General features: G+C 43.5%; 1 protein-coding gene across 1 annotated transcript; it reads left to right on the forward strand.

Annotated features, from left to right (window-relative positions):
• Positions 1 to 7,531: 7,531 nt before the first annotated feature.
• Positions 7,532 to 8,048, forward strand: TMEM11 (transmembrane protein 11; the record flags this gene model as incomplete). The annotated part of the gene is made up of 1 exon (XM_009702640.1): positions 7,532 to 8,048. A coding segment is annotated over one exon (517 nt), but the record flags the coding sequence as incomplete, so codon positions are not given.
• Between the last annotated feature and the right edge of the window lie 4,286 nt (positions 8,049 to 12,334).

The following is a 12,334-nucleotide window of genomic DNA, read 5'->3' on the forward strand; positions in this document are numbered from 1 at the left end:
GCCGAGGCGCTCGCAGAAAGCTCTGTAACGCTGTCTCTTTGCCTCTGTCAGGATGGAGGAGCAGCTAGGAAGGACGTGCTGGAGCTACCCACAGAGTAACTGTAGAAGTTTGGGAATCATAATTTTAAAACAGGAAAAAGAGACAGAGGAAAATCTTGTTGAGCTACTTTAAAATCTGTATGCAAAGTTCTTTACCTACTTAAAATGTCTGGTTCAATCCTGTATTTCCTTACGTTGGCGTTTTCCTTGTTTTGCCCCAGGGCTAACTGATGTAACCAGCAGCTGCTGAAAGCTGCTGCATTTTTACTGTGAGGAGTTTTCTTTTGTCCTGCTGCCTTACCTAGAGACTCTGATAATCGCTCTTAATTTTTGCTGTGGCTTTTGCTTCATTTTGTTCCCTTGCTGTAATTCAACAGTATTCTTTTTGATGGTGGTGAATCTACGTAGCCAAGGAGAGCTACAAGTAGCCCTTAAAATTCTGGCGTTAATGTGAGTTGCAGGAACGCCGTCTCTGTTCAGGGAATTTAAAAGTAATTGAACTGGAAGAGCCAATGGAATTACTGAATCAGTGTGGTTTATATAAACAACTAAGAATACCACAGAGCTCAGTGGCATAGTGGTAAAGCTGTCTGCACACAATGCTGGCACCTGCCCCAGTGCTAGGGACATGAGGTGTGGGGTTTTCATGTGGTAGACCTGTTCTCCCAGCAGAAGTGAAGGAAAAAAGTCTGGAAAAGAGCACTTAATAACTTCAATGAAAATTATTCTACCAGGGTGAAAAATGACACAGGCTTAAAACTGAGTTGTTACCTTATAACTTAATCTGTGAACTATACAACAATCTAATTGTAGTTTGAGGTGATTTTTTTTAAGCTATGATTACTCTTGAGTTACTTCATGAACCCACTGCATGTTATTTTTCCTTTGCCAATGAGAAGTACATAGCGAAGTATAAGAATGCACAGAAGTGACGCAGAACAACAGATATACCATTGAGCAGCGTTTCACAATCCCTGTCAAAAAATGGTGGTTCTTTTAGGTGTCATCCTGTATGAACGTGACGGGAGATCATACTTCTAATAGATGTCGGATGATATCAGCTAGGTACTACTTCTTCCTTGTAATTGCAGAGCTGGAGATACGCGTGACTGGGCCTCTGCCTCTCTCCATCAGTGGCTAATACTAAATCACACCTACTGATCTTGTTTGACTGCTGGCAACGCAAGTTGTGTAAAGGCAGTGCTGACAGACGTGATGTCATCAAATGATGACATACGCTATTTATACAGTGAATACAGTTTTCTTACATTGGGCAGGATTCGTGTCCAAAGACAGGCGACTTTGAACTGAATATGCTAATCCAGCTTTCTTCATAAATGAGCTGCTTCAAGGCAGTTTTTATAGTCGTCAGCCAGCTAGTCTAAAAGGCATCTGTGTGTTGGGAGGTGGTGTGAGGAGACTCAGTAGTGAATAAAATACTGTCTGCTATTAGACTAGACCAGCTTTCATTTAAAAAAAAAAAAAAGTCCAGCAACTCCCTATCTGTGGAGATGTATCCCTTCATAAACAACTTTATTGATACAAGGAAGTCTGTAATTGGGCAAAAAGTCCTTTCCTCAATAGGACTAAATGTAAGGACATTAATTTCAAAGGATGTTGGCTGTGAACTCTAGCTGGTGCTCTGGTGATGGAATAATAAGGTTAAACAAAATAACCCAAAATGCTGAAGAGAACCAACTAAATATTTGTTTTTCTTCATTCTGGATAGACTCTTTAATGGAGACTGTCTAAAGGGAATTGTTAATCTGTAGACCAAAACAACTTTTTTATACAGAACAGACACTGAATTGTACTTGGTGTTTTTGTATAAAATTCAGCACGATGACCGCCAGAGCACAAGACAGAATGCCGTTTGTTCCCCTGGGAGACGTTCTAACAAACTCCAGAAAGAACAGTTTTAATGTCATCACTGCTGCTTGTATTGGCTTCTCTGGCCTCCCTTAAAGAGGTCTCTCCTTTTGCTACCTGCACTGCTCAGATTTCTGGTACTCTGTTTGCTTACAGCAATGATTGACCTATTTCCATTAGCCTGGCTAATCATTAGTTGACTTAAAATTGACACCTCTTTTTTGTCTGGTAACTGGAGTTTTTTGTTATGGTCTGGTGATGTTTTCCTTAGTGTTGTCTTCCCTTGCTGAGGCTGCTTGACGATCTCACCTATGTTCTCCTGTTCCCTTTCCTATTTGTATTTAAGGTATATCTTTTGAACAGAAGTCTTGCTTTATTGCTGCGATTTTTCTCGTTCTTCCTCCCCTTTCATGCATGCGTTGACAATCTGTTGAGAGTGGCCTTTAAGAAGCCATAGGCCTGACAGCTGTGGCTAATGGCCTGAGACTGGTAGATCGCGTGGATGTTCAGCAGAGAAACAATTCTTCAGGCGCTTAAGCTCGGATGTGTTAGTACTTTCTGTATGCCATATCCTGGAGCTCTCCTGAGTAGGAAAATACACTGTTGAATATGACTTTGAGGTGGAGTATGTCCACTGAGAATTAAAGTCAGACCACAGCTGATTCCTTAATCTTGAAATAAATTAAATTTCAACAAGGATTTATGGGGGGGAGGGAAGTTTAGTTTTTGAATTTGTCATGCCTTGACTTTATTGACTTACTCAAGCTTGGCTGAGATGCTAATAATGACTCCAGACACTTTGGCTTTGGCCATCTGTAATGTCCTCTTTCTGCAGCTCACTTGCACAGCCAGCACGAAGTCCCTCTGTTGCACTGCTAAACTAGATTTTTTGTGTGTGCGCGCACATTGCTTGTGGCAGGTGTTATCACACTGCTGCAAGCCTCTCCTTTCTTATTTTTTTTAACTACTAATCAGACTAGTCTTGGTTTACCACTAATCTGAAAGTATGTTTGGTGTTCTGAGCAATGCTCTTTTCCACGAACATTCTTCTTAACACATAGGTCAAGTTTGTTTGTTTTTTCTTATGAGAGGTGTTGTTAAAAGAACTTTTTTTGCACAGAACTGTACCTGTGCTTTGTGCAGATTGAAATTGTTTCTAATCATGATTCTGAACATTTTGCAGAACTGAGATAGTTGGACGACTTGAAACCTTCCAGATGGAGGAACACCATTAGGCTGAGGGCAACAAACTCATGAGGCTCAGTCATTCTCCCCTGCAAGTGGACAGTGGTAGAAGGATGCTGGGGTTTCTTCCAGGATGTTGTCATCTGCTGTTTTCAGCACTCTGTTCATTTGTTTTTATTTTTGCCAGTTGGCACCTGGCAAAACTTAAGGTCTTTTCACGTTGAGTGGCATTGTGCCTCCTCCTTAGAAGGATATTTATTTCTTCATCCATAAAGACTATCCAGTTGAAATTTATATTTAACAGTCAGGCTGCTGTCTTCAAGAGGCAGCTAGGAGACTGCTTCCCAGTTGGAGGCAGAGAATTGGAGCTGCTTTGAGGGCTGTAAGTGTGAAGCTGCTGGAGTTGCTATTGTTCGGCCAGCTGCAGCACCCCTCTCCCAGTACTCTCTGATATTCCCATGTTAGGAAGATAATCCAAATGTAATTTGAAGCTTGCCTTACAGCTAAGACAGACACTTAGCTGCTGGTGGTAGCTCTCTTAACAATTGATTCCTTACAACTTTGGCAATACCTAAATTTTACATCAGTGATTTTACATTATTTTCATCTTGCTGTGCTGAATAGTTGAGACTACTGTCGCATTCCCCTGTCTATGCATGCAGTTGGCACCAGGAATGAGACATTTAAAAATTCTGAAGTGTAGAATGTATGAAGCTGCAATAGAATAAACTATTTGGATATAAGGTCCAGAAATATTCTTACCGAACAGCTGTACAACTTTTTAACTTGGCCTTCTTTTTGGGGGTGGGGAGACAGCTCCTGGAAAATCACTTGATTTGAGTAATATTAACAACTGCTTTGAGGTTTTGGTCTGTCTAGTAAATAGCATGCTGGGCTTCTGAACATGTGGCAGCATTTTATGACTTCTGGGACTAGATCCTGTCTGACACTGGTTATTTACTATTCTTTTAAGTAAAATGGAGTTTATATAAAAGCACCACACTTCGTAACTGGTGGATGCCAGCTTGGAGTTGATTGCATAGCTCTGCATTTTTGTTTGTCATTGCCGGAGAGGGGGGGGCGGTGAGGCACAAGCTCCAAAAGGCAAACTCCATAGCCTCCAGTGTTTGAGCAAATGCAGTTGCTTTGACTGGGTTTGTTCATGTGCAGCTGCTGTGTTCAATTGAAAGGCTGCGTCAGGAGAGATTGCTTCTGTGGATTGAGGTCCTCGGTCCTACTCTGCATGCCAACAAGGTCTAAAACCTTCTGCAGTCCATGTATCTCATCTGTGTCTCTTTCTGTATCGTCTGAAAACAAACCATTTTTCAGCTTTCCACCCTCCAGGGGCAGCCAGTTCTTGTGTGGAAATAATATGTGATAAACCCCACTTCCTCTGTTACAGAAATGGAGACTTTCTGCTTGTGTTGCCGACTCTTCGTGTGTCCTGTTGTTTGAGCAGCTAATTTTTCATTGTTTGGGCAATCTAAAAACAAAGGACATTTTGCCATTTGCAGCTTCAGCATTGTGATATTTATTCCTATATTAGAGGCCTAATTTGGAGGAGTTAAGGGACCAGACTCTATCAGGGATGGAGCCTTCATGCAGTTTATTTCTCGGTGATTTTTTTTTTTTAACAGAACATATTTTAAGATCTGCTTGTTTTGGCTTAGGAGGATTGTGCTTTTCTTGACTGTATTGTTACGAAGCCCCAGAGCCTGTCAAGGCGAAAGATTCCAGAAGAGATGGACAAGACTGCCTCTGGCCAAAGGCTGTTGGATTCCTGCTTTCCTTTGACAGGTGGCTCTTGCTTGTGGTATGGCTCTGCTCGTGTACATTACAGTGAAAAGAAAAAAGGGGTATTCTCAGAGGGAAGAGCAGGCAAGGTCTGAGTGAGGAGAAATGGGGCTGATAGGTTGGTGCTACCTGTCCTGATGCTGAGCCTGGAGAAATCCCATGAGAAGTAGTTACTTGACTTAATTCCTAGAGTTAGAAGCCCAGTTCCTATGGCTCTTGTACAGGCAGAGGAGAAATGGACTTGCTTCAGCCTTGTTTTCCCAGAGATGGCAGGGAGACCCCAGGGTGACTAGGCTATTGTGCTCTTCTTAAGCCTCTGCAGAGTTCTTAGTTGAATTTGGATTCTGCTTCTCTGTTTTGCAGACCCATGCTGCATGTTCCTAGGTGTTACAAACAGCTGAAAATGCTCCTTGGTAGGAAATACTAATTTTGTCTGGAGGGCTGTATTAGCACTGGGTAAGCTTCCAGCTTGAAAATGCCTTTCAGCCATAGCTTTTCCCTGAAGTCATTATGGCTTAGCAAGTGGGTTCACATAGTCATTGGTGGTGTTTTACAGAGTTACCTGAAGTCTCAGCATGTCTTCTGTAATGAAACTGGAATTTTTGATTTGGAAGAAGCTGCACTTGGAACAGTTGTCATCAGGAGAAAAAATCCTTGGCAGAAACCATTACCAGCTGTGTCCTTAATGTATCAGTGTAACAACTAGTTCTTTGTTAGAAACTCCTTAATGTTAGCTGATATGCTTAGTTATATTAGAGATGTAGTACTCTGTAAAATTTTTATACAGGTGCTGTCCTTCAAAATTTTTCTTTAAATACTTCCCAATTCACTACAGAATGTCAGAGCCCACCACATCCTGTGCTGAAAGAGTTAACGATAATTTTGCAAACAATGTCTCACAGAACGTCAGAGCCCACCACATCCTGTGCTGAAGGAGTTAACGATAATTTTGCAAACAATGTCTGACAAGATGATGGCTGTAAAGAAGCCCATGGCATACACAGCGTTCAGGTGGATTTTTATTTTTTCTTTCTACACGTGAACAGGCCAAGGGGGAAATGCACTGCAGAGAACTCAATAACTAGCTTTTAAGTTGAGTTTTCCTTGTCGTTTATATAAATTCCAGCCAGACTTTTAATGAAACTGCTTATTACTCTGCTTTGAGAGAGGCTGGTGCATTGGGTCCTGCTGTTTGATATGTTTGCTGCTACTTCTGGCAACAGCTTGTAATTTAACAATATTCTTGATTACAGATGGCCACTGCACAATACCCTTTGCAGCATGAATGGAGCTGCACATTAAGGGTAATGTCTGGTAACATAGCAGCTTGCGAATGTGTATTTTTGTCCCTCATTTTCCAGTGCATGCACATAAGTACCATTGTACTAATGGAGCAAAAAGTGCTAGTTTCATTCTCCATCTCAGCAGTGTCTTGCCTCCCAATATCAGGAGGGTCTAAATGCTGTTGGGCTGAGGTTATTTTGTCTGATGTGATTTGGTCAAATACGTGTGCGATTCCTTCTCCTCCTGCTAAAGCAATCTGCTAGATATTTTTATCCTTGAGAGGCCACGTGCTCAGTTTTGCTCTGGTTACACACAAGTATGTCAGAAATAGTTATTTCTTCTGCTTAGAAGGGAAGATTTTTCCTTGTTCTAAATGATAGCTTTTTACCCTTTTTCAGTGCAGGTAAAGAGTCATAATCCTATTTCTTAGCAGCCTGTTCCACTAATGTAGCTGCAGCTAAGGTGATGTGTGTGAAGAGGGTGGAGGGAAGGTGGAAATTGATGTGATTTCAGGTAGCTAAAATCTGCTACTCCAGTGAGGGATGTACAAGTCTTGTGAATCCTCTGTCAGTAGGAAGCGTGCTCCAAGGAAAAGTGAGCAGCTCTTTCGCCACTGTTAAAGCCTGCCTGGATTAATTAAAAAAGTTTGTTTCTTGCTTTGCTGCATCATGTTTCAGGAGAGGGAGTGAACCGTTCTGTAACAAACTTGAGTGCTCTGCTACCTTTTTCACCTTCACTTCCAAGCAATGTTTCCTGGCTGTCCTTGTTGGATTTGCTATGGATTTACTAGGTTGGATTTACTATGGAGGACTAAATAGCAAGCTGCGTCAGTGGCAAGGAGGTAGTTATTGTGGGGAGAAAGCAAACATACTCATCTGAAGATGCTTCCTCTCTTAAAACCTTCCAGTGCAACTTGTCCTCTTGATGGATGAGCTGCTAGTCTTATTTTCTGTGAAAACTCTGTAAGTCTGCGTGGTTCATTCATTGATGCGGTGTGGTCACTGAGGTGTGACACTTCCAGTGTCTCTAGAGAAACTGCTTGGCTATCAGTGTGAGGAACCGTTTCATGATTCTTAGCAAGATCCTATTTTTTCAAAATATTCTAGCTCCTCCAAGATAGGAAAAGGTAAGGAGAAATATGTTACCTTATTTTGGGATGATGTCATGTACCGCAGGCATAATTAGCTGACATGAAATGAATCTTGATTTGAAAAAGCTGCTTGTTGTTGAACAGAGGCAGTGACTGACCTTGAGGGGCTGCTCTCACTTTCAGCATTTTTCTCTCCTGTTCTCACAGCTGGGTGGGTGAAAAGTCTGTCTTGAAGCTCTGTAGTTTTAATTCTGTGTTTCCCGTTAACAGGGTCACCTTGTCCTCCACGGACTGTTACATCGTGCATGAGATCTACAATGGAGAGAATGCTCAGGACCAGTTCGAGTACGAGCTGGAGCAGGCCCTGGAAGCGCAGTACAAGTACATAGTGATAGAGCCCACTCGCATTGGGGATGAGACGGCCCGCTGGATCACTGTTGGGAACTGCCTGCACAAGACAGCCGTGTTAGCGGGCACCACCTGTCTCTTCACCCCGCTGGCACTTCCAGTAGATTATTCTCACTACATCTCCCTGCCTGCTGGTGTGCTGAGTGTGGCTTGCTGCACCCTTTATGGTATCTCTTGGCAATTTGATCCCTGTTGCAAGTACCAAGTAGAGTACGATGCCTATAAACTTTCCCGCCTGCCCCTGCATACGCTCACCTCCTCCACTCCAGTGGTGCTGGTGAGGAAGGACGACCTGCACAGAAAGAGACTGCATAACACGATAGCACTCGCTGCCCTGGTGTACTGTGTAAAGAAGATCTATGAACTCTATGCTGTATGACTTCAGCAGGGAAGAGAAAAACCTACAAAGACAAGCGTATTAAGACTCCCACAGTAACATTTTGTTTTTCCTCTTTGAGAAGCGGTGGAGACTGGGAAGGATTTGGTTTAATAGAGCTGTTATTTTTAAAATAACACATCACTGGTGCACCAAGGTTTTTCAGTTCTTCGTTACACTTAAGATGTGGATGTGTGGTGACTTGAGAGCTGTATGTTAGGTCATGGGAGTCCAATCCAGCAGTGGAATGTCGATGAAAGAAAGCTATAGAGAGAAGGGGTGTGAGAGCTTTTTTTTTTTTGAAACATTTAAGTATATTGTTTAATTGTATTACACAGAACCAGCCAGAAGTTATCATTGACCATTAAAGGATGAGAATTTCAAATGCTTTTGCTCTCTTGTTACTGTTATCATAGTTCCCTTTTATAGTGTGCTTCCAGGGGATGGAGGCTTTGCTCTCAGAACTCCAGTAGTGGTAATTATTTATGCATGCTCACACACAGACCTGATGCTCCTCTTGTCCACTGCACATGGCAGCAGGGTCCATGTTACTTCACAGCAGCCATCTGTTGAAAAGTGTTGCTTTCCCTCTTGCTTGACTAGTTGTGTTTCTCAGAAGAGGGCTTACTTGTTACCCCAGTGTTTATATCTTTTTGGTAATTGCTTAAACATTGATGGTTTGGCTAAAGGTGTCCAAATCCTCTGCTGCCCTGCCACTGCCAACCATTACTTCTCTGCACAATGGAGAGAACACTAAGTTTCCAGATACAAACGCGTTTTGCTTAGTTCTTGTACGAGTTCTTTCTGATGTGGATGCACCTCCACTGAAATGCCTTGTACGACGTGCAGCTGAGGACTGCCGAGGTGGGAGCCCAGCTGTCTTTACCTTTGTGCTTTGTTCCTGCTGCTGACACTTGGATGGTTGTGCCCTGACTACGCAATTCCACGGCTCTTGCTTGGAACACGGGCTTCTGGAGCTGCCTGCTACTGCTGCAAGGCATCCACGTGATTTTTATCTTGTTACTGTGTTATCTGAAATTTTAGAATTCAATCTTGTGCATTAATTTCTCTTTTAGCTCCAAACTGTCAAAATCTTGTTCTCAGAATGGGACGTACTTACTGTTTGGCAAGATCTGCCAGTTATTTTTAAAAGATAGGGGCTTGCTTTCTATAATCTCCTCCTACCAGATGGAAAATGGGCGTGGCTTGCATTTACCAGGTCAGCTTGGCACAGCTTCAAGTGTTATGATCTAAATGCAAGAGCAAAGCCCTGTAATAAAAACTGCCTGTGCACAGGTGTACCTCTTGCTTCAGTGGTAGTTCCAGTCTGACCTCCACAGCTGAAGCACTGACCTTGAAAGGGAGTCTCATGAGGTCAAAAAACCAAATTCAGTAGTTCTATCTTTATCTTTCCAAATTGCAACAGCAGGCACCAAGACCACCTCCTCGCCTCCAGACTGCAGCAGGCTTTTCTCACCACGGTTCCAACTTGTGTTTTTCTGCTGATGCAGCTTTTGTGTTAGCAGGGCATGCATCCCAGTCGTGTGTGTGCGCTGGGCAGACAAGGTTTGCTGGGAGTACTTTTACCACCTGTGCAGGCAGCTGTACCTGAGCAGGTATGTGGGCTGCAGGAAACTCCAGTGGCATCGAGACACTTCTAGATGGCAACAGCCTCTTTTGCTGGGACAGTGGCTGAGTTGTCTCGCTCCAAGGTTAAAAGAAGCTGGGATCCAGAACGTCTCTATTTATAGCAACAATGTACAGTTACCTTGGCAGAGAGGAAGGGAAGAAATGCAACTACTTCATCATTCTGCGGTTAGGCCAAGACTGCTGGGCAGGCTGCCTTTCGAGCCCTGATGTTGTTTGTTTCTGAAGTCCTGTCTACTGGATGAATGTTAAACTAGTGGCAGATCTGCCATAGCTAATATGTGCTTTACTGCTGCAGAAGGCCCTGAAATATCCTTGTGTTAGCCACACAAAAGACATTCCTAAAAAAAATTAATCAATGCAGAATAATTGTCAGGGCTGTTCCTTTTGTTTACCAAACCTCTGTGGTCCTTGCACTTTTTTGTCTTAAGCCTTCCCTTGCCTGGAATGATCATTGGGGCAGAAGGACTGACACTTTGTAGGCTCCCTAAACGCGTAGCTTGCATAAAAGACTCTGGAATTAAAAATGAGCAAGTTTCCTGTGGTCTCTTACTGCAGGAGGAAAGGCGAAAAGTCAGCTTAGCTGTCACAACAGGTAGGTCTGTTTTTAAAAATGCACCCTTCGCTCCATTCTGATATGGAGAGGACCTAGATGAGGGGGGTAGAGGGGCTTGTTTTCCAAGAAATAGTGATAATGTAGCTAGAACGCTCTTAGTAAGTCAGCGCTGTAACTGTGCAAGGTGAACTGGGAGAATAAGCGGGGTCTTGAGGGTAGTGTGTTTCAGTGCATTGCGTGAGTGGTTGCTCTATCTGCCTTCCCCCCCCGGCGATGGCTGGGGACAAACCTCACCTTCAAAAGCCCCGCATTGTATCTGCCTTCCCCCCCAGGCGATGGCTGGGGACAAACCTCCCTTTCAAAAGCCCCGCATGCTTTGCTGACCATCCCGACCCTTGCAGAGGCACTCTGAAAAGGAGTGTGCTACATTCCTCTCGTCACAGAGAGGGAATTTACTTTCCAAGGGGAATGTGCGCACTCTCGGTAACCTCTGACTCAGAGCTGTAGTTCAAACAGTAACTACAGTAACTCCCCACACGTAATTCTTTTCCCCAGGCCTGATGTATTAACACCCCTCAGCACCCTGGACAATAATGCAGAAATGCAACACAGCTCCTCGGTGCTTCCTGGCTAGCTATGACCTGAAATACCAGAAGACGGAGCAGCTGCACGAGACGGGCAGAAATACTGTGTTTTGCCAAGAAATGGAGGACCTGAACATGCAAAACGCAAAAGGAAAAGCACAACTAACGCTTACAGAAACCCCTTGTGGAGCAGGAGAGAAGGTAATGCCTTGATTTCCTATCTTAACAGGAAAAAAGATAGATACGCCTGAAAGCTTCAAGTTGTAATTTCAACCCTAGGTCTTTATGTAACAAATCTGCAACCTCAGCCACGGTGAAAATGGTGGAGGATGTCCTGAGCAGCAGCATTGTGATCAATAAACACGTCCTGGTCATTACCTGGGATGGACTCTCAGAGATCATTTATAAATCTGTCGTGGTCAAGAAAAGGTTTTTTGAAGAAGGTCTTGCTGAGCCTACAGACCTATGTCAGAGTTTTAGTGTGACTAATCCTCTGTGTGGATTCACACTACGTCTATTGTAAGCTAGCAGATGATGTGAAGAGGGCTGGGATGAAATACGATGTTCTGCAACTGCTACTGGTCCAATAGCACCTTGCAGGAATGTAAGAAAGGATAAACAAAACCCTCCTGGCTTTTCCTTTCTTTAATGTTACTTGCTGTGAGGAGCTGAAGGAGAACAAAGGATTAATTTCATAGCAATGTAATTTATTCGTCATCAGATGTGCACTCATAGGCAGGACATACATGGCAGTACACGTGGAGAATGCTGCTAAGTGCATGGAGATGGCAGCACGGGTCTGGACTTTGGTTCCCACTAGTAGGCTTTATTTCAATTGTAAATTAAAAAATATTATTTCTGTCCTTACTGAACTATCTCTATGCACCCACTCCTTTTTCCTAGTGGTGCTGGTATCCCTCACATGAGGAGAAGGGGTGAAGAATGGAATATGGCACTCCCTCAGGCTGTCAGACTCCCTGAAGCCCGTGATACGTGAACAGGCAGGTATTGTTCCTTTGCTGGATGTGATCCTAATTGATCTGTGATTGCTTTAAGTCAGATGAGAAGTAAGGGTCTGTCTCCTATACTGTCCACTATGTGCAGAGATTCTCCTCTGCTTGCCAGGAGACAGCGTGCCTGGCACCTACCGAATCGCACCTGCTCTGTGCGCTACACCTGCTGGTGGACCAGGTGTGCACAGTACTGACAGAAGAGCCTACCTTGCTGTGCTATTTTCCATCTGTTCAGTGCTTCCCCTGCAGTAACTCGTGCTGGGGTTAACACTGTACTGTCAGGTAGCGCAGAGTTAAACGTCCCTGTACATCAGTAAGGCATGATTCAGAGAGAAAATAATTGCCAAATAAAACTTAAATTTTACATCAGTTGCTTCTTTAAAAGTGGCACTGGACTTCACTGTAGCTTAACATCTTAACTCTGAAGTTTCCCACTTCAAGCAACATGTTCTAGATCAGACTGGAAAGAGAGGGAAGGAGACACTGATC

Source organism: Cariama cristata, unplaced genomic scaffold (genome assembly GCF_000690535.1).
Source record: "Cariama cristata isolate BGI_N322 unplaced genomic scaffold, ASM69053v1 scaffold28786, whole genome shotgun sequence".
In the NCBI taxonomy this organism is placed as follows: domain Eukaryota; kingdom Metazoa; phylum Chordata; class Aves; order Cariamiformes; family Cariamidae; genus Cariama; species Cariama cristata.